This window comes from Varroa destructor, unplaced genomic scaffold (genome assembly GCF_002443255.2).
Source record: "Varroa destructor unplaced genomic scaffold, Vdes_3.0 BEIS01000001.1, whole genome shotgun sequence".
In the NCBI taxonomy this organism is placed as follows: domain Eukaryota; kingdom Metazoa; phylum Arthropoda; class Arachnida; order Mesostigmata; family Varroidae; genus Varroa; species Varroa destructor.
In genome coordinates this window covers 3,779,126-3,801,681 of record NW_019211454.1, presented here as the reverse complement: position 1 = coordinate 3,801,681, position 22,556 = coordinate 3,779,126, and the positions used below count along the sequence as shown (strand labels likewise).

The window sequence follows — 22,556 nt, the reverse complement described above, 5'->3', positions numbered from 1 at the left end:
GTAGCTAAATATAAAACAAGCCATCAAAACGATAAAGACATCGGACCCGATATAAAATGCCAGCTTCGAAAAATATTCAGGTAATCCATTGCGATTTGTCGTCTCAATGAGAAAACGGCCCCATTGCAGAACTTAGGGACCTTGTTTGGAGAGTTACTAACGCCACCAGCCAGATAGTCAGCCGGAAATACTGCATCTCCAGAAGTCCAACAATCAACCACAAAAATATATCTATCGATTTGCTTGAGCTATTTCAATTCTTTGCAGCTAGAACGCACCGGCCATTCCTCCTGAGCGTTTCTGGTGCTCTGATGCGTATAGAGTTCGCCGTTATTTCTGTGGCTCGGGAGGTGCGGCGCTTTCCCGTTGCACCATAAGAATACACCAGTACCCTACAGACCCCTTCGACGAATTCCCCTTCAACAAACCAAAATGAACAGATGAACGGGGCCATTTTGATGTAAATCATCTCGGCACGAGCTAGTCAGTATTGTTTATTGCACCGCGTTCTGAATCAAATATACAATCCGAATAACCGAGAAGGTCAACAGGGTAGCAATAAAAGTTTAAGTAAGCTTCAACTTCAACTTCAACTGAATATATTCGCGGAATATAATCAGCAGGATAGGCTTGATCTAAGATAGGCACTTATTTCTGAGTGAAAGTTCATCTCTTCAGACGGATAACCCTTAAAAATAGCGGACTGAATGTGTACGTGTGAGTTATTGGCGCCGCGAGCCCCTAAACTTAGTTGTAACTCGTAGACTTAGAGCTAACTTATTGAAAAACTAAGTCCTAATCGGACGAACGTCGCCGAATGTGTGTTAGGTCCGCCGACTAGATCACGCTTTCGTAAACAGTAATACATCAGAGAGGATCTCAACAAAGAAAAACTCTAAGGACATAGCGCATTAAAAAAAAGAAAAAAACTATAAAATATGTTAACAGTACTGACTGTAAAACGCTAAACACGTACGTCACTTGTTTCGATTAGAAAAGTGTACACTGATCAATTTTTTTTATTCATTTACATTTATAGACAATGTCAACACGATAGAGTTTATTGTATATTGTACAGCTTTTAATAAATGCTGCAGTCTAACTCCTCCATATCGAAACGCGATCGGCCTCTCATAGATGTTCAGGACCAATAATGTAATGATAATTTTATTATCAGTATCATAAATAGCATATAATTATTTACAGCACATGTTATCGAGTATACCTATACACATATATGTACAGGTTATGGACGGGTATACATAACCGCATTTTTCAATAAGCGCTCGTGATTGCTGTTATAGGTACCTCTATGCTGTACACCCGATTCGATTGGGCACTGAAATGACAGAAAAAGGGAGCACTGTTAGCCTATTTTACGCAGGCCCTCCAAAGTGAATTCGGTAAATCCGTCAGTGGGTTCCTTCTCTACGTTTGCTATAACTACCTTCACTGAACCTGTAGTTACCCTGGACGTTTTTAAAGACGGAATTGTCATGTATAATAGAAAACGAGTTAGAACCGTAAAAATGCTATTACAGGACGTGTTCGGGTTTCTAATAATGGCAGTCAGAATTCTTGCTTTTTGTACCAAATTGACCATCGACCAGCTCCAATTTACTGTTATTCAATTCACGACGTCCTGTAACGTACGAACATGTACGCCTGAATGACATGTAGTATTCTTTAAGCTAAACAAAGCCTACGATAGAAGCGGAATACTTAGAGGATAAAAGCATTTATATCAGCCATCGCCATGACTACTATGATATACGGTTAATCTAGTTAAATTGCTCTTCCCTGGGACACGTACAAATCGAAGTTGTATGAATTTCACAAACCTCGTTATTTCCGAAGAGATGCTCTTATGTTAATGCTTCTTTTTATTCCTTTGGCCAGTAGCAAGCCAGACCAATAGGAGCGGATTAACATGGTCTTCATTGTTTTTATCCCATTTCGGCTACGTAAGACGGGCTCCAGCACACGATAAAACACAATACCACTAAAAGTGCCAATTTTACAAGACGCACCTTGGCCGCTATTAAGCGTTCGTTAGAGACGGCAAAGCCAGCGTTGGCTAAGCCGGCGGCTCCACGCGTCGCCAGTAACTGCGATTGGTCGCTCTCGTAGCCACGCTGAATGCGCAAGATGGTCACGCACATGTGTCCATAACAGAAGAGCATCAACGCAATAGGCACCCCAAGAATGATCACGACGAAACTCGTCACGTAGGTCTGCAGTCCGTGCGGATGCCACCCGAAATTTGCCAACCATTTGAAACGCTCCTTTTTATTACTGTCTGTTTTGCCGATATTTTGACCACCTATTCTGGCACATGAGAATGTGTACAATTGTAGTAGGGCAAGCACAAATGCCGGAAGCCATGCGATGGCTATAAGCAGATATCCTACTCGCGAACGGTGATTATTGAATTGTGAAGATTTCGTGCTAATCAGGCCGCCAGCTGCACATGGGCTATTGTTAAGCGGATTATTTGACAGTAACCCATTGGAGTTCGATCGTATACCTAACGGCCAGCCATTGTGCGCAGAGACCTGGGTCGATCAAGGGACATGCCGGTTAAGATGTCTGTACTGAGGTAAAGGACAAGGACTTGAACGTAAGTGATAAACTTGCAGAGAACTCCGCCGCCTCGAAAGTGCACCGTGATGACTCACGCCAGTTATGGTGTGATATTCAGAAGCGCTACAAGGACATCGGCAGTAAAAGGAGGCACCATGAACAGCTGAATACGCGACAACGACTCACTGCGGGTCAGTCCACCGGAATAGCTCTGTACTATTCGCCGAAGGAGAATAGCCCACAAAACGAAAAGGTTTGACATGAGTATTAGCACAAGAATCGTCAGAAGAGTCACGCACTGCGCAATAGTTGCTCTTTCTTCGGGACTCCGCGTGACGGCGTCGTGTAAATTTCCGGTACGGCTATCCATTGAGTCGTGCGAAATCTGATGATTCCAAAACAGTAGCTGTCATATATGACAACCTCGAGTTTACGTGATTGCAACCAGTATCTCTACGAAGTGCTTCACCTTTGGCGGGTAAAATTCGAATGAGCTTCAGTAAGACCTCAGTAAACCAGCCATAAATCGGACCTCGAGTGGCGCCCTCGGTGATTGTGGCCGAAACCGTTTTCCGACCTACCAAAGTGAAAGATGTAGCCGCACTGAGCGCAGAAGTCATTTGGATGCTCTGAAAACTTTTCAGAGAGCTCCGACCCAAATATAAGAAATAAATTTTCGAGAGCTAAACAGTTTGCACTGAATGACGCTGTTACTACGAAAGATAATCATCGTTAGAGGATAATAGTTTTTTTTTTTTTTTTTTTATAAATTTGGTTTAAACCTTCACTTTGCAAAATATACATTTATATGACGGAATCAACACTAATTATTACGAATGAATACAAATTATACGTATCGGAGGTTCTGAGATAACCTAGGATGTTTATGTCCAGTTTTTTTTTTTATGATAAACAACTAACATATTATGTCCTCCTCGTGTTTGTCCAAAGGACTTCTTCGCTTAGGTAGCTAAGGCATTCACTCATACTTTTCATCAATTAAAAAGAGGATGAGTGAATTATTCACAGGAATCTACCGAGGTAAACCCTGTGCAAAGTAATTATAAGTGATATGAAAAAAAGGTCTAATTTTTCGATTTACAGCTGACGTTGTACCTCCCTTTTAGGTTGTATGCTCGGGCAAAAACTTGGTTCAGTCCAGGTGTTAAATGTTAATAGTGTTTTATAAAAAGTAAAAGCCAAATATTTTGTTAGACGTATAACGTCTGTCACAATGTTTCCCGTCAAGCAAACTCCCTCCATTAATGAGTAGAAATAGCCAGAGTCCCAAAGGCGTCTGTTTTTATGTTTTAAAATACGTTCGGCTTATCCAAGCCGAAGTACGCTGCGTCTGCGATAGTCACTTTGTAATGGTATTAAATGTACTCATTGACGCCCCGTCTACTTTGGCTTTCTTTTCAACACGGAACTTGCATGACAAAGTGCAGAGTTTCTGAATTTTTATGTTATTTGGTGTTTTTGAGGTGTTTTTTTCTGAATCTACGGTGACATTTCTTTACCCACTATCCTATTGAGATAAAATATGATCCAGCGAGGATTGGGCCTGTGGCGCTTACGGTTGCGGACAACAAATTAAAAGAACCTCACTGTTTTTTAAACTCTACTCGAAAGCCCCCCTTATTTATAAATACTTATATTATTTGGCAAAGCATCTCGGTGCCGATTGAAATATTGGTCCAGGTTAGGGAAAGACAGATTTCAGCGTAGTTATGCTCATTTAAGCAATAGTCAACTAATACTCATAGCCTATGAACAGGAGACAAAGTATTTTTGCTAACTTATTTTTATTGGCATAGATACTTTAGCGTGGCTCCAACGCGACAACTTTACAGATATGCGATACTTCTGCCTAAAATTTGTCGAATGGTTCGCTTCGCAACCCTTTTCACTGAATCAAGTGAGGTTCACTATTGCAAAGTGGTCAGTTACTCGGTAAATTAAGATGCCAGAAGATACCCAGAAGTAAACGTTGTGTCTGATGATCTTTACGAGATATTAAATGACCCTTTCGATAATATTCATTTTAGCTGCATACTAGCGACAAGACCAACACAAAGGACCGACTGAACGAGTAATAGCACTCTAGTTCATGGGAAACCATATTTCCTAACTCAACGCTTTATCACGCTTTTCGTTGTCTCCTATAAAGCAGCTGCAAAAATTAAAGCTGGAGTCCAAAGTTATAGTTTGTCGAATATCAGTCTTTTGCTCCTAGAGTAAATAAGCATCCTGCGTGCACACATAATGTAGTAGAAACATTTCAATATTAGAAAGGGCTACCTATACTAGGATTCAGTGAACCACGCTAAAATACCAGCAGTTCCGTAAACATTTACGCCTGCGGTCATTGGCCTGCGTCACATATAAGGTACACAAGACATATCGCTCCTAACTTCGTTCGTTTGTATCGTCTGACACCGTTAATCTATTTCTGCTTAGTTGTGTTCGTTCTGCCTGATGATCACGCAGATCAACACCGGGAACGTGTCTGAGATAGCGAGAAAATTGGCTTCTTGTCCAATGCGTTCGAAAGGTTATAGTTGCATTCTCGCGGCATTTCCCACCTGGGCCTTTCCCTGATCTTTACTATGTGCGCCTTCAGCCTGTAGCGCAGTAATCCTCGCTTAAGTTTCGGCTGAGGAACTAAAGTTTTCTAACTAGAGGATAGGATCATTAGTTAATACTAACAGTAGTCATATTTCTTTAGTGGTACCGCAAAACACGAGCTGGTGCGATGGTAAGTTCGAAATCGGGACGGTTCGTTTCGACCATCGATCTAAAGACGATCGTGATTAATGCAGTAGTAGTCGGACATAAAACCCGAAACAATTTTTCTAGTATGAGAGAGAGACTCTGGAAGGTTCGCAAAGCTTCCATATGCATGAAGCGGGCCAGTCATCCAGACAGCGCTTACGGCGTCCATAAAATTGGTATCTTTTTCCGTTCATTATGTCCCAGATTTGTTTTATGATTCGTAGTTGATGCAGTGATTATAGCTAGACATAGTCTGAACCATTAACACCGCGTGTTGAATGGTTAGCATCAATCCGTTCAATTCAACTTCAGGACCCTTTGCGTCGACCGAACTCGATGTGGTTAAGGGGACTCTGATTACGATGGAAACACATAACTGATTTTCGATGTCCGACTCACCTGAATAGGTCTGCTTATGATCAGTAAAGCTTCGCTGGCGAGCTTCAATAGCACAAAGACTTTTCTCGAACTGTTTTTGTGACGTTAATCAGGAGGACAAAAGCGGCTCAGATTGTCAACGAAGGCTTCAAGTTCGAAGCTATTTTAAAGATCTCAATTAAACTTAATTTTTTCTATCCAACATAGAAACATTAAGTGTTTTCGGGACGCTTTCTTTGGATTTATCTCTCTCTCTCTCTTTCTCTCTCTCTATGAATATCTGCTAGCTCTACTGTTCTGATCTCAATTGAGAGAATATTTCTATTGAGAGGTATTTCGGAACAAAACATTAATTCCCTACTGATAATGTTGTATGCTGTAAACGATTATTTCCGTTGCTGCTGACAACAAAACTATGCCCATGTAGAACGTATTAGTTTTGGCCGCTGGCGTGGAAGCTCTGTGAGCAAGGAATAGTCTGACCTTCTCCGTGGCAACAGCTTTTAAAATGAACAAGTAATAGGTATTTAAATGAAAACAGAGAGAGTATATCGATGCGTTTAAGTATATGAGAAAGGGGACACAATTTATTATTCCAATTTCCTAATTGAAATTCGTTATTTGTTTTACCAACGACAGTGTCTGTCTATTAATGTGTATATGTATCCATTTGTATGCATTTGATCCATGTATGTATTTGATTTCCTTTTATATTTACTATTTATTAAGAATAATAGATTATTATATATTTCTATCTGTTTGAGTACGTAGTTACATATGATGAAAAAGCCACAAGTCTATATCATTTAGTTCACAGGCGAGATTCCGCTGCTCAGACAGCTGGCTTACAATATCGCTATAGGTGCCGCAAATAATCGAGATATCAGTGCAGAACGAAACAACTGTCCACTAAGGCCTACTTTAGTTATCATCAGTATTGAGGTGCATCGTCTCCGATCATGCAGAAATATTCCCTCGTAGATCTATTTGGGCACAAGTGCGCTTGAAGACTAACACTTCAGCCTCAAACACTTCGAAATCCTTAGCAGGAAACTGGGAGAGAAGCGAATTTTGCGAATTCCTCGTAAATGGCAATCTAAATAACTAAGACGTATATAATCGAACTGTGGGTAGTCGCCAGCTATACTTGACAATTTTTCAGAACGCTTTTTACTTGAGCGTTACCATATACAGTGGTAGATATATAGATATAGTACATCATACACACGCCCATGTTCTTTCCCACTAACAGTGTTCGAAGTCATTTCGAATGCTAAAATCTGTTGAGAGAGACAGAACATCATTCTGATGAAAAGCTACGATTTTCAAACCACGTTTTGTGATTGAAGCGTTTAGAGGGGCACAAAATTCTGCTCAAGGATGAGACCCCATACCATTCACATTCAACCCCTAGGGCAAAAGGCTACACACTTAGAACAAGCAAAAACCGTTGTCGTTCCCTACAGATCGGGGGAAGCGTTTCTTTCGGGAAAAGTTTCTCGTATCTATCATTTTAGCTAAACCTTTGTTGCTACATTGGCTGCGATGGTACATCAGCCTCTGTTGCACATATATAGAATGATTGACTGTGTACAAATATAAATTAATGCAACTCGGTGTTTCACGGATGTCGTTATCAAATGATTGCTTTTAGACTTGTTCGTTTCAAGCTCTGCCCTTCGATTTGTGTGTTTGTCAATACGAAAAATAATACTTTTCTATTTGCTGTCGTTTATTTGGATTTAGCCTTTTTCCTTACATCAGTTGTTTGACTCGGTGAATACGAGCCTTTCGTCGATGTCCCGGCGTTACTCGATACAGACTGCGAACCTCCAGGGGATTGGTCTTCTTCTACCGGATATTTTGCCGTCTCGCGTCGAAGCGTTGGTTTAAATTTTTTTCCTCTGAAAATATATACAATCAGTATAACATATGGGAAAGTGCAAATCTACCGGATATAGGTGTGTGTTAGTATAATATATAATAATTTCCTTCGTGTATAGGTTAGCTTGGTTGATCCACGTCAACATATACCCATGTTCAGGCAGTAAGAAACACTAGTACGACCTGGACACAGTTAACTACAAAGAAGTTCATTTATTAAGTACTTGAGACCTCTTCAAAGAAACTTTTTTGAAATCAAAAACCGGTGACTTTTTTCTTTGCGTCAATTAAGATTATGGGCACTCACTTTATGGGAATTGGGCTTTTGGTAGGGTCAAGAAGTAAAGGCTGGTTGTCAGCAGTTGAGCTGGAAGCTTTGGAGCCTCTGCTTTCTTGGGCCTGGGGACCTTCTAAAGTCTGTCCATCTTTCTGGGCAGCCTCGCTGTCAATACTAGCCTGCAATTCTTCAGTTCCGTCTTTGCTAATCATAATCTGGAACAAAGCCAAGAAAACAAAAAATGACATAGTGTTAAAATGGGATAAACACACATATTTTACTCGAATTTTAAATGAGATACCTGTGTCGACTCTGTTTCTCCTGTTAACAGCCTTCTCTGTTAACGGCCTCAAGCTGAATTGTTTTTGCGTGGCCAAAATGAAACAATTTTTTGGCCAATAAATTAATAATTGCCACAGGTTCCATACGCAGCATTCGAGCTTTTACGTCGCACGTATGTCGTTATCAGTACGTATTAGCCATATATCCAACTATTCTATTTGAGACTTCGTGTATTACACGAATAAAACGCTCACAGGTGATTACGTTGTTGGGCAAAGATCGGCATCGACATGCGTTTACCTTTGGGACACGCTGACGACGTTTTTTTTCTCGAAAAGCTCTCAGTTGCTCAACGGCACGGATTTCTTCGAGCTGTTTGTAGCCCATGTTTGATGTACTGTAACGTGCCAACCATACAAGACAATCACACACGAGAAAAGGCGAGATCACGTCACGCCAGATGTAGTAAGAAGATGGTGATGTTATGTAATTTCTATTTAGGCAAACAGTTTGACGTACGTTCAGAACGTTGTACGGCTATTTGGATTATGTTCTCATTGCCATGAATCTCCATTAGTGCAACCGGTATTAGCAACCTGGACGCTTTGCCCCTTTCTACATTCGGCTAATTGGTCCTCTTTCAAGTATCAGGGATTATGTCTATAGGAAAGTATTGCTAAAGTTCAGACTTCACGGTTTGTTAAGCTATTGTATTGTTTTGAGGCGTAGATATAAAAGCTTTCTGATAAGGTGCTTTCATAATATTTACATGCCTAGTATTACCAATCTCAGCAAAAATATATTTTCAAGCGAAAAACTAGCGAACGAAATACATTTTCAAAGGAGCAAAAATAAAAACGACCTTCAAGGGAAGGTATTGCCTAGAAAAGGGATGGCTTGAGGAATTGTTCAGTCACAAATATTACGGTGACAATGCTGTAAGGTCTTTCTATTGGACATATCAAATAACCTTCGCTCCAACATTAGACTCACAAGGTTCACCTTGATAATGTCCGGCTAGTACGTTTATGTCGTGCTGATATTCTCCATAAAAGGACAAATAAAGATATGTATTTTTTCAGTCGTCCTTCAGCGCTTAATGCGTATTGAAGGTATGCTTTAGACTGCAAGGTCCAACTGCGGTGTGTAGTAAAAAAACACAAAAATCGTCCATGTATAGAAACTCAACTCAGAAAAATTTATTCGTCTTTGACAAAAAGATCGCAAAAACTATTGTCATACAAACATAGTTTTGTAAAGAACTTTTGGGACGGTTAAGATGCCCAGTTTAAATTACCAACAACGCAGCCTAAGTGAAATCTACGTTATGAGCGCTTAAGGCAACCGAACTCAGCATTGAGACTTGTTAAAATAAAAAGCTTTTATTTATGTTAGGGTGAATTAAGCTAACAATATGGAATCGAATGGAAAGTGTGTCACAGTGAAATATAGAAATACGGCCAAAATACGAAATGTATTACTTACTTTACTGACGAAACTAGCGGCTCCTCGTCGGACCGTTGACTACGTAGAGGCCTCCTACCATCTTTACGATCTGCAATAGTTATAAGGAAGGTAGATACCAAAATGTATCTCGCATATCCTTTCGCCTAAAAGCTTTCTCATCCCGCGATGTACATTCTGCCTAATTTAAGTTTTATTTTTAAAAATTATTTCTGGATTTGTTCCTTATATCCTCTGCTAACACAGCACTAAATAGAACTGCTTTGGTTCTCTGTATAGGCAACCACGAAACTGGTTAATTGGAGAGTTATATTTTTATAGAATTTTATGAAGGGCGGTTTGACGCGAAGCCTGTTAGTAAAACTGTACAGATGGAGGCAGTCCTTAGGACGTAGCGTATTTAAGGTCATAAGGCAGAATTGCGCCTTTCCGTTTTAAACATGGCACAAGGAGCCTCAAACTCTGAAACAAGAGGTTAGGTACCCAAGAGTAAGAAAGAAGGAAATAAAATAGGGTCAACGGCCTTTTGACCGATCTGCCTGCTGGACATGGCTACAAAGGCCGTGGAGAGTATCGTAGTCGCTCGATTCACCAGCGAGATCGAAGAAAAAGGAGCACTGACAGAAGCATAAAACGGGAACAGCGTTCAACAATCGCAGCTGTAAACAGTGTCCTCAAAACAGAGAAAGAAGAGATGAAGAGGACGCTGAGGACTAGAAACTTTGTACTTCTTATCCTGCCGGACGTTAGAAATGCCTTTAATAGCATAGATTGCGGAAAACTGATGGCCGCACTGGAGGGGAAGGGGACTTCCACATACCTACGCAGGGTCATCATTTCGTATTTATAAAATAGAAGTCCGGAGGCGGACGGGACGAAATACAGGGTCACAGCTGGGATCGATCCTCGAACCAGCACTGTGGAACCTAGCCTACGATGGCGTGTCACAAATCGCGAATTTACCGGGAGAGGCGGAAACTATTGCGTACGCAAATGATTTGGCTTTTATTATTAGGGCCCGGACAGAAGACGACCTAGAAAATAAAGCAGATGATTCTCTCGAGCTGGTAAATCGGTGGGTGGAGGAGCGTTACTTCAGATTAGCCGCTGAGAAGGCAGTAGCAGTATACCTAACTGGCAAAAAGAAGACCAGAGTGGTCAATGTCTTGTTGGGAGAAACCCAAGTCAGTATCCAGAAAAAAGCAAGATACCTCAGCGTGACGCTAGACACTGCGATATCTGCAAGGGAACACATTAAACATATAGTTGCAAGGGCGGGAAAAACAGCCCTCAACTTGTCCCGCATTCTGCATAGAGTAGGGGGCCTTCTGAGCGCCGTCAGAGGCTCCTTGCTTCTGTAGCGGAGGCTACAGCGCTCTACGCCGCTCTAGTGTGGGCAGATGTGGCGCTGAGAACAAAAGCCAACTGCGACGCACTGCTAACCGCTCAAAGGATAGCAGCAATAATCATAGCAAGAGCGTACAGAACTGTCTAAACCGAAACTTCCCATGATGACCATGGGCAGGTCCCATGAAACGTCCGAGCATGGTGCCATGGGACCTGCTCGCCAGCGAAAGAGCGGAGCGCCGTTGGAGAAACGTAAATAACGACGATGACATGGCTCGTGCGGTCACAATGGATAAATGGCTGCAACAGTGGGAAAGCTGTACAGTCGGCTCTTATGGGAGAGCAGGGCACAAGACCCCACCGGGACTTGGCATATCCGGGGAGGAGGGGAGCCCGGCCGAAGGATGGACCGGAACATGATAAAGGGGATAATAGCCCAACGTTCATTCCTGCAAACTATGGCTTCGAAGTAATATTAAACAATATCCCGAACCAGAGCCCAAGTCTTCGAGGAGTCCAGGGTTTAGCGGGTGAAAGTCCCACACTATCAGACAAACAACACAGTCTGGTCTGCATAATGCATTTACCCTCAGCCCCAAAAAAAAAACATCCCCAAGATCAAGCAACGATTTCAGTAGCCGACTCGTTTATTCAGTCCAAAAGCTTATTGAGATATCACTAACAAACTAGAAATAACGGGAACAAACTCTGTTTTCATCATGTGGATGCTTGATGATAATCGGCTATACTTTTATACGAATCATAATTTTTATATTCTTTATTAATGCTCAACACGATCATAAGTGTCAAACTTACGCTACCTCTATCTGGTTTAAGCCTGGTCGGAGGCCTGCTTCGCACGCTCTGATCATACGCTTTCAGTTGCTCGTTCCTTTAATGTTTTATTGATCATCAGTTATTAAAATTCGTCTTTTTTCCATAGAGTATCGTGCTTGGCATAATTGATTGCAATCTCACCGTTTTATATCATTTTCTTCAAAAGGCTATATTAATCGCACCCCATTGCGAAATATATCCGTGCTAATATTCTTTGTATGCTAATGACATACGCTGAACTACAAATGTGATGACGTAAAGAAACGTCACGTATACTACGGTGATACGCCGTCAGATGGTAATAGACAAAGTCTTGAGGGATGCCAAGCATATGAGATCGATTACAATCATTCCGTGTTTTAGTTAGCTCTATATTTGCCTTTTACGGGTATACCAATGTGTTTGCGGTCGGAGTTTTATAGCTGGTTATATACGAAGCACATAAATTCAACTATTACAGCAAAAAAATGGTCCGTTCATTGCTTACCCATTTGTCGAGCACGATCAACATGTTCTTGCACTGCGACGTTCCATGAAGGTGCTGCCGGGCCTCTGGAGGTTTCCGAACTTTCAAAGTCATCTTTTTCTTTGTAAAGATGCTCCTGAAATAGGCAATAGGTAAGGTGTGTTACAAATGAAGCGGTTGTGTATTATGTCAATGACGCATTTATTAAACAATATAATTGAATGGTATAGACATAACATAGTAAAAGCTAAACTTTTATTATTTTAAACGCTTTTTATTGTTAGCGCTCATGGAAGCAATTGATTCGGATTCGAGTTTCAATACAAAATCTCAATCAGTAAGTGTCCATGGCGAGAAGAAGATCATTGAACTTTAACTGTAAACGGTTCCGTTAGACATAAGCTTTACCTGTATACATATTTAGAATGGCGTACATGTCCACCCTCGTACCTGGGTCAAAGCTACGGCTCGTTGTAGCGGTGATGAAGAGCCTTTTAATTTCTGTACCATCGATTGCCGTCTAGACGCGGCCGACCACATGTTAAGAATCTTTTCGGCCTTCTCAGCCTGGTCCTCGTTAGTGATGGCTATAGGAAACGAACATAAACGCATATTGTCGGTTACCAGCAGGCCAATTATCAGTAGAAGGGAAAGACGGTCGATATCGCTAGCGATATTGGTTTCTAATTATGCTTTCAGCCTTACTATGATAAACAAAAAGATACACTTTTTTTTAGATGGCTAATTGTAGGTACATGCTAGTTTAGCTATTGGCTGACGTTCTGTGCTTATCTCTGAGATATGCTGTATTAGAATCGAATGCTAAATAAGTAATAATAAAACGTTCGTGTGAAACATTTTGATACTTCGCCGGAACCTGATCGGCTAAAATTTACGAAGTAGGAATAGAAGAGTTCTCAGACAAGATCTTACCAGGTTTGCTTTCAATATCTAATGGAATTTTGGAGAGCTTAGTGCTTTCCTCTTCTGCTTTCTTCGCACGTTTTTCCTCTTTTTCGCGGCGAATCTGGGCCATCAGATCGTTGTTGGATTCTCTCAAGGAACCCGTTATTGACGAGAGATAATAAATGACCAGTCTACAATATACCAAAAAATTAAAGAACGATTATGTTCGATGGTAAGCAACTGCTTCAAAGTGGTCAAAATGGTTTGCATCTACCTAAAACTATTTGAGGAAAGTTTGACAGTTTGCTATGCGAGTTTGCATTTAACGCCTGTTATAACAGGGGTTTTCTTTCTAAAAAACCGTTCAAACTGAGCCTCGTCGCATCTCAAAATAGTTATCGTTATTGTATATGATTTTCTGCCATTTCCTCTTGGAGTTTTGAGGCAGCAATAGAAGTGCTGGAACGAAGTATGTCTTTATCAAGCTTCTGCCGAAACCGGTGCCTGACACTTGTCATAAGACTACGTTTAGAAATCCACCCATTTGGTCTAACACTTTGCTGGCACGTACTACCCCCGCCGTAAAATGAAGTTTGCCCCATATCGTTTTATTGCGCATATTATTTGCTCTATCTGTGAAAGTATTTCAGGGATGCGATTAAAAAGAACGAGTTAAATGCTTGAGGTACTATGGCAGTCGAGTTCTTCACATGGACAGTAATAACTAAAATAAGAAGCTAAGAAGAAAATGTTGGCCAAGTTTTCTGCCTCCTCAAGAAACTATTTTTACACTTCAGGCAGTAGCTGTTTCGTCGTACGTCACTGCAGAATATGCAGAAAGAACTGTGACGTAGTAGAAAGACGTGGTGATTTAAAGATAATGCGATAATACGTTTACAATAAACACTGAATTAACTAGGGACCGCTACGTGTTCTGCACGTTTTTTTCCATAAACTAAGCAACAAAGGATGAAAAGTAGCCTTTGACCAAAATGTCAGTTGATTTGTGCATGAAGTAACATCTAATCCCATATTTTATTTTTAGAGATAATATTCCCCATTAGGAAATAGAGATAAGCCCGCTGCATAAAAATAAGATAAGTTTACACAATATTCTCCGCTTGTATTATACTTTCATCCATTTCAATATAGCTATATTAAAAAAGAATGAAATTATATCCGGAAGTCACGGTACATAGGGAGTCCTAGTTCCCTGTGGCTGATCTTTAAGCTCACTCTATTATAGAGCTCAGAATTTAATAGCCTTTTAAAAACTGACAGTCACGTAAGTACATATTAGCCCTATTTATAATACTCGATGCGATAGAGGTTGCTGTTATTACGTATTCTAATACAAGGTTAAACAAAGCCTCTCCGATTAAGGAACCGCGATCGACCGAGTTTCATCTACCCGTGCATATGTTTAATCAGAGAATAAAATACGACAATAGGTCAAACCTGTGGTAGAAGTGTTTATTCCTTTCGCGCCTACCCCCTAGACCGCTGGAGTGCTTGACAACTTTCAGCTCTGAACTACCATTGACCTCCACTACTAACAGAGCAATCGTGTTGTACTTTTTCTTTTTTTTTTTTTTTTTTTTTATCTAATTCTCCCCTTACCATAAATATACCTTCCTCTGAGAGATCTCTTCGTACCATGGGCTCTAGACACTTACACTAGTAGAAGGATAAGCGGAATAATGGCACCAGCTGAACAGCAATATTCAAGAACGATATTTAACCACTTCGGAAGCGTTCGCTTCAAATAGTTCGTAAACACCTTATAAGCCTGCAAGATAAACGGATCGTACGGTGAATGGTGGATAAACCCATCCTTGTTGCTATAGAAAAAGAGATTTAATAATGATCGCAAAATTAGCGCCAAGTTAAGTAATCATATGCTAACAATAAGGTCGTTTAAAGCTAGTCCAATAGGTAAGTGTTGTCGGGGTGAAACCTTTACCTTGCAATAGGCATTATATATTTGGTCCATGCTACGTTAGGTAATGATGATCTGCCTGTGCGAAAAACCTGCGCGAGGTGACGAAATTGTTGCGTACCCGTTTACATCCGCTGAAAGGACCACAGTGCCATGAAGGTTCCAACCACACCATCGCATATCCAACTGGTAACGTACAAATGAAGAGCATGACCAAAAGAAGCATATAGTAGAAGTTGTTTCCCGAGGCTTTAAACACGGTTTCATGGGGGATGTTTGAAGTTAATACGGCCCATGAACGAACGTACATCATTAGCGCCAATTTGATCGTATTAATCGCTGGTAAACCAGGTGAAAAGAACATGCCCATCCTTGAATCGTTCAAAAAAACAAGTTATGTATTATATAGTTATAATCAATTCTTGTTTTATGGTGGCGAGGCACAGTTTTTGCTAGACATAGCCTTCTCATCATTTAAATAGTATTATGCGACATTTACTCGATCCTCGACTACTAAATAGATCCTCCCTGCAACATATGGACGTATGAGAAAATTATCACTTTAATCCGGGTCAAGGCATGTTACTGGAACTTGACGGGATCATGTTATATAAGTGCTTCGTGCGGTTTCGGATAAATTAAAGCTTCAAAACAAAAAAAAATTCAAAAGCTCGGACTTCAGAGTGGAAGAATTGACTTTAATCATTTGACGAGATCGAGCCTGTGAATTAGATTAGGCGTTCACACGAATAACAGTTAAGCTGATTTACCAAAGAGCTGATTTAATCTGACAATTAGCCGCATAAATTCGAAAATTATCTGAGTTAAAATGAAGGTGTGACATATATGACGAGATTACCTGTCTGTATGCTAGTGTTTTACTATCGGTAATAAAAAAAAAAACACGTTACTTAAAATCATCATAATTTTAATGCCATTGAATAGGCTTCGTGCATTTCAAGCAAAAAATCCAACTGGTGTTCAATTGCCTACTTCGGACAATTCTTCATTTTAATATAATAATGAAGTTTATGTACTAGCTCAAGGTTAATATTTAACCTAAACTAATTGCAGTACTAACCAGACCATGCCTTGATTATTAACGAGGTGAAGAATATTCTCGGCGATTTTGAAGTCGCCATACCCAGGCTGGAAAGGAAATGTCAACAAAAATATACTGTAAACTCCAAGGGCAGCCTACTGGATGCATCTAGTAGGTCTGGCTGGAAAGAAACCATGCCTTTTCTTATGCGTCGTCGTTGTTTTAGGAAGGAACATTAATCACAAGCTTTCTAGTCCTAATAATAAAATCTAGGTAATCAGATTTTTTTTTTTTGCAGAAGTTCCACTATAGTAAAACACTTATGTAAACTATTATCATTTTTTTAGAGTTTCGGACGATCAAGGCCTCAGCCTTACCCAGCCGACTTCCATGTCCCAGCAGCAATAGTTATTGAGGTAGCGGATGAAGACTGCACGAATGTAATCTGTGAGGACAGTTGTTCCAATCGTCATCGCGAGGTCCATGACAGTTAACTTGACGATCTCCTGCCCAAACATTGTTTCCCAGCAAAGCTTACGAAGACGATCTTTGTCAGACTCGTCGATGCGGTTCAGCTCGTCCTGACTAATGTAGCCTGACGCATAGTGAAGATTTAAAATTGGTACTAAGCCAGTTCGACTTATTAGTTAAACTCTAAATTGGCAGCGTTTGACGAGGTAATTTTTTTTATTAGGATAGTAGCACACTTATTTAGTATAGGTTTGAGCTATAGAGTCTATTTATAAGGCATGATTTTATAGATGCTAATGCTTAGGCTAGATTCAAACGCTTGAGAAAAGCAGATTATTATTGTTTCCCACTAATAAGTAGAAGACCATTAGACAAAGAAGATGCGGAACGAGTAACAAAAAGATTCATTCAACTACCTGGCGGCCGACTTGTCGTTGAAATATAATCAATATCTGAAGCTGTTGTTTGTTCCTCTTCCTTTAGTTCTTTTGGTATCTGTAACAAGAAAATTAAGACTTATGTACCTCGGTACCCATAGTAGAAGGCGCTGCTCCTATAATAAGCCTAGAGTGAAACAAAATTGAATTTTGTTAGGACAAATAAAGTTACCTAGGGTATCTTAGGCCAAGGCCTTCATTCGTAAATTCCCTTGTGATAGCGCATCAATGGTAACTGCTTTGCGTAATAACTAAGGGTTTGTTAGGGTCGTTTAGATTTGCAATTTAAACGTAGAGCCACATTTTGATTTTCCAATATAAATCTCTGTAGCAATACAGAAAACGACATATGTAGCCACAATTTATCTTTCTACTCGGTTCTGTCTGCACCAAATGCCTTTACCTTGACAGGTTCTTTCAACAGTTCTAAACGGGTTACTAAGGCCTGTCGTGGAACGTACAACTGAAGGAATAGATTCCTGTTTATCTAAGCACAGATGCAACATTAGCGAGTTTGAGATTGATATCGTTTATTGTACAACAGTAAATCTAGTCATTAGAGTCCTGTTTTTTAAACGGTTTCAATTTGAGTTGCGTAAAAGACTAATCCGCTGGGACTCTATTGATAGTGGTGCCTATATTATTTTTATCTACGTTATAACCAGGTGTCCCCGGACACCGCGTAATAAAGGCTTACAAGTGGAACGCACCAGCTTTTCTGTTCTATATTTTGATTTTCATTTTTTTTACAATTAAAATTATAGAAGCGATACTTTCGGGTGATCCAATGTCGAAACCGGACTTCCACGTCGTCTATCGGATGTGGAACCGTCCTTGCAATAAATATATTAGAACAAACTTACCGGCAGGGAGCCACAGTATGGCATATACACGTTCGTGCAGTTCATGCGTTCCACGGGCAAATAGTCTTCTTCAGCCACTGACACCGTGGACGTTTGTACCAGAGTAAATGTTGGCCGTTCTGTGTCGTTGCCAGAGAGACTGGTGAAGTTGCTCAAGTTATCGTAAAATAAGAGATTCGTCGCATCTGAAACGTTAAACTCGGAACCAAATAAATTCGATGCGAACGCGTCGTTGGGTGTTACTTCAGGGGACCTGACAGCCCAAAAATGGAAGGGAAAAACAGATAAGTAGAAGGCACGTTATACTGATGACAGCTGTAATAATAACGGCCATAAGAAACAATAATAATAATAACAAGGTATCTGCTGAATGAGAATGTAAGGCCATGCCAGCGATGTTTTCGTATGTTTGCAATCAAGGAACTCCTTTGACATCCTTCATTAATTTCAACGCAGTACTTACTCATATGTTTAATTGAAACTACACAGTGGGTGATTCTTATGGCATCTGCCCGGCTTGTTTCGAATATCTGAATTATCTTCACGTACATAAATCGTCATTAATATTAGCAAGTTTTTGTATTATTAGTATTAGCAGTTTTTGTTCAGAATTGAAGCAAATATCTCTCATACTTTAAACCAATCTTACTAAACTGTATATACGCTATTTCCGTGAATGATTTTTCTGTTTCTCTAGTAATCTTGTAATTTCTTGAGTTCTAGGGGAAAAAATGTGAAAGGTAGTTTTTACATTCGTATGTAACCCATCTGTAATTGCCCATAATCAACCGCTCTAGAAACGACCTGATTTCATTACGCCGCTGAAGAAATTTTCAGAAGACTGAACCCTTCCGCATTAATCCGTGTGGAACCTAAACATCGAACTTATTTTTGTAGTCAGCTTTCTTCGAAAAATTCAAAACTTCTTCGTGGTAGATGTTTTAGTTCTTTCACAAAATTATGGTTACTCGTAGATGAATCCTTTTTAACGTTTTGATCAGGAATTTCATGAAATTTTTTCGTAGTTCATCGATTGCTACGAGTAGCATCTTTCGCATCGAAGTTTCCGGAACGAAAACGATAGAACCAGCCTCAAACCGTTTCTTTGGGTAACCCGTGTTGATTATCAACAGCATATTTTTTTGTGGGCCTGGGCAGCGTTTGTACCTTTGTCGTGATAAAGCTGTGAGATATCGCGAATTTTGTACAGATTTTAGCACATCTCCTACTACCAAATAGTGCCCAGTTTTGAATGGCATTATGGTTGTCCTAGTGCAACTCATATTATACGAAAGACCACCTATTATTTGTTTAGTAGTATGCATGTAGTGCCGTTATTAATTTTCCGGACAATCCTAGCAGATTTACCGTGGATCCATCTCCATCGAAGGCACAGATTTGTTTTTGAGTTTATTCAAGTTCCTAATATCAACCTCATGCGCAACATATACTACACACGAACACGATTGGTCTACAGCCCACCAAAAAAGTATCGCCCATTTAGGGAAAATGGCGAATTTCAACTTCCAAATCCAAAATGTAGTCCATCTCAATCTAAATAAATCTAGCACTATCCATTCTAACTCTGAACGAAACCAAAGGTCACTACGATAATTTACTGCTAAAAATAGTATTAGATGGTGGCTAAATGGAAGACAAAAAAACCCGTTTTAACTAACTAACCCATTTGGAGTTAAGTTATTGTTGAAGTGATGCGAGATCGTATAATTAGCAATGAACAGTGCGATCTGTTCTAAAGAATAAGTTTTTGCGGTCGTTGTCGTAGTGGTCGTAGATACCGTCGAAGGTGGTGGACACGGAAGAGAACTATTCCAGTCTCTGTCATCCTGTGCCGTTTGATTATACTCGATGCTACTATTCCTGTAATAGAAATTATACGAGGCAGGTTTCACAGCTTTTTCTATGTTTCTTGCCGTTACCGCGATTAAAACTCATGGCAACGATAGTTCGAAAAGAAACGATCGATTTTTACATTGAGCATCAACTGATATTTTTCAACCATCTTAATAGTTAGCAGCCATATTATTAGCTGGTAGTCCTACGGGATACCATATAGAATGAATACGCACCACGCTGAATCGATGCACCATGATTGATTGTAGGATGGTATTGCTCCACATGGTTCTGGCATCACGCTATAGAACATTTCGTTGGGGACGCGAACTGGGAACGTCGAGTTGAGAATTAACAATAACAAACTACATTTTATCGGAAGCCAGCTGCAGGTTAGACAGTTCGAAAGATCCAATTTTGGGAATGTCTTCACAGCGTCATGTAAGAATTCTTCTAGAGGACTCATAGGAAGCTGAAATGTCAAAACGTGAAATTGTAAGTGCTCAAACGATTTTCAGGTAGTTTCAAGGTACCAGCGACGTATCTCGTATTCGATATTTGACTACAAAAGCTTTCTGGTTCGAATAGTTTAGCTCCAATCGATTAGTTCGTCTAACCTCTAATTTATTTGGCCAGAGATCCGTATGTGTTAGGACTTCAGTCATATCTGATAAAATTCATACCTAAACTAAACACGATTTAAGTGCACCTACCTCAGTAAAGAAATCGAGACTCGTCAGGTTATCCATGGCTGCGTTAGGTTCAACGGGTAGACTGTTACGCCTGTCGAACGCGCCGCTTTCTATTAAGAACGTTATGTTTTCACGCATACCGCTTAGCTCGCTCGTCTGAAGGTGTTAGAACGACGGTTCGAATAAATCCCACTGTTTTAACCAGGCTCATACGGTTAACACAGTGGATTGCTAGAAAACAGCTCATATCAATTGAGTTGATAGAGCAAATAAGCACACCTTACTTTGATTAATAGTGATTCTGTTATAGCTTTTTGATGAAATAGTCTATAATAGAAATAAACACCCATTGGCTTTTTCAAGCTTGTATAGTTTCGCTGGCGTTGTCGATATTTAGTTGGTCTTACCATTTTTCGAACCTTTCCGAAAAGGGCGAAAATCAGTGTGTACAAATTGAGCATGTAGAGCATAAGGATTCGAAACAGCTGCCATTGTAATTGCTGGCGTGGATGGTATTGCTCTATTGCACCTATACGTAGAGTTAGAATGAGGAAAACACGGATTAGCAATAATAACATTATGCCGAAACAAGGGACAATATAACAATACAAACTTTCTAGATCGAGACAAATAAATCAACGACAATGAACGATGTCACGATCAATCGTACGGCTCACAGCTAGATAACTACCAGCCTTCCTTTTTATTTGTATTATAAAGTTTCTAGTGTATTTGTTAAATGAGCCGTCATTTAGCGTCCGTGAAGCTTGTTTTGTGGCAATTGTACCTTGCAAAAATGACAGTATACCATTGACACGTTGATTTCCATAAAATATATCTCGAACTCCCTTCACCGCTCATCTTAACACATCAGTCCAGTTATTGCTTGGAATTTAGCAACTATATGAAGATCCATGAGAGAGTCTATCTATCTCTCTCTCTCTCTCTCTATTTTGTAAATTCGCTAGGCTGAATATGTGCCGTTAACCAGAAAGCCTTTCGAGGCACTATATGTATTTACAATGAAGTTATGACAGGAGCATGCATGCATGTATGTATATGACGTTCTGTTACACATCATAAACGAGTTTTCATTGAAGATATAGGCGTTCATATTCCACTAAATAGTAATTCTATAGGACGTATCCAATGCATAGGCTGCAATCGATACCAAACAAACCAATAGAGCTTAAAAGTAGTTATCGAATTGCCAAATATACATAATGCCCGCAGGAATTCATAGACTAGTGCATAGAAAAGATCTGGAATGTCTTCATCGAAGGACTACAGAAACAAGGTCATTTTTCGGCTCTTACAAAAGCACAGTTAGCTACAGTAGCTCGTCGGATAGTAGATAACGATCGGAAGCTCTGACACCTGATCAAAAATGGTGAGCTTTTTTTATATAATTTTCACAATTATTTATAACAAGGAGTGGATCGAACGATGTCTCGAGTACTCAGCCGGCTGTTCATGTCCGGCTCAGCACTAAAAGCCCGCCCCAGGAACCAATTTCATCACAGGACTGGACTGTGTTTCATGTGAATTTCTACTAGACGACCTAAGGCATAGACATTTTTATCTAGCAAGGCCCTTATTTTACTGGAACGACCTGAACAAAGGTCGTCAATCAGGTGACTGTAGGCTTTGTTTAATGGTCAATTCTACATCGGGCTGTTTTGTTCAATCGCTTTGGGTGATTCGAACTAACACAAACTGTTAACATTTGACACTGCACCTCTGTTTGTACGTTATCGCGCCTATCCGACAAAGCTCACCGATCAAATCGAAGAAATTCGGGTACACGTTGCTAATACCGGTAAGGACGAGGGTGACCTCGTTTTGGCGATACCAGCTCTTCTGCGCTTCTGGTTCTTCGCCACGAGCGACGACGAGGATGACGGCGTATGCGGATGAACCAAGTAACAACAAAACCAAAAAGTTTGTAAATGTACGGAGGGTGATGAGTTTCCAGCTCCGTTCCTCCTTTCGACGTTCTTTTTCTTCCAGAATTGATTCCTGGCCAGGGAAAAGATACAGGCGAAAACTGGTATGTATA

General features: G+C 40.2%; 1 protein-coding gene across 4 annotated transcripts in view; it reads right to left on the bottom strand.

The window, feature by feature from the left end:
- Positions 1–1,023: 1,023 nt before the first annotated feature.
- The window catches only part of LOC111243018 (transmembrane channel-like protein), a 37,065-nt gene continuing 15,532 nt past the window's right edge, over positions 1,024–22,556 (bottom strand). Inside the window, exons 8-27 of one of the 4 annotated variants that reach the window (XR_015317598.1) lie at positions 22,276–22,516; positions 20,905–21,026; positions 20,519–20,653; positions 20,042–20,277; positions 19,635–19,832; positions 17,952–18,204; positions 17,068–17,146; positions 16,558–16,775; positions 16,220–16,287; positions 15,260–15,509; positions 14,876–14,988; positions 13,227–13,390; positions 12,744–12,880; positions 12,315–12,429; positions 9,665–9,734; positions 8,480–8,576; positions 7,928–8,112; positions 7,496–7,640; positions 1,842–3,160; positions 1,024–1,339 (exon numbers count right to left, since the gene is read on the bottom strand). Coding sequence is in view for 3 of the 4 variants with exons in the window: in XM_022788015.2 (XP_022643750.2) it covers positions 1,247–1,339; positions 7,496–7,640; positions 7,928–8,112; positions 8,480–8,576; positions 9,665–9,734; positions 12,315–12,429; positions 12,744–12,880; positions 13,227–13,390; positions 14,876–14,988; positions 15,260–15,509; positions 16,220–16,287; positions 16,558–16,775; positions 17,068–17,146; positions 17,952–18,204; positions 19,635–19,832; positions 20,042–20,277; positions 20,519–20,653; positions 20,905–21,026; positions 22,276–22,516 (2,919 nt within the window). In the remaining variant the exon portion in view is untranslated. Of the gene's footprint in view, positions 1,340–1,841; positions 3,161–6,291; positions 7,641–7,927; positions 8,113–8,479; positions 8,577–9,664; positions 9,735–12,314; positions 12,430–12,743; positions 12,881–13,226; positions 13,391–14,875; positions 14,989–15,259; positions 15,510–16,219; positions 16,288–16,557; positions 16,776–17,067; positions 17,147–17,951; positions 18,205–19,634; positions 19,833–20,041; positions 20,278–20,518; positions 20,654–20,904; positions 21,027–22,275; positions 22,517–22,556 lie in introns of those variants that run through there. The other 3 variants (XM_022788015.2, XM_086975561.1, XM_086975562.1) reach the window with 3 other exon arrangements.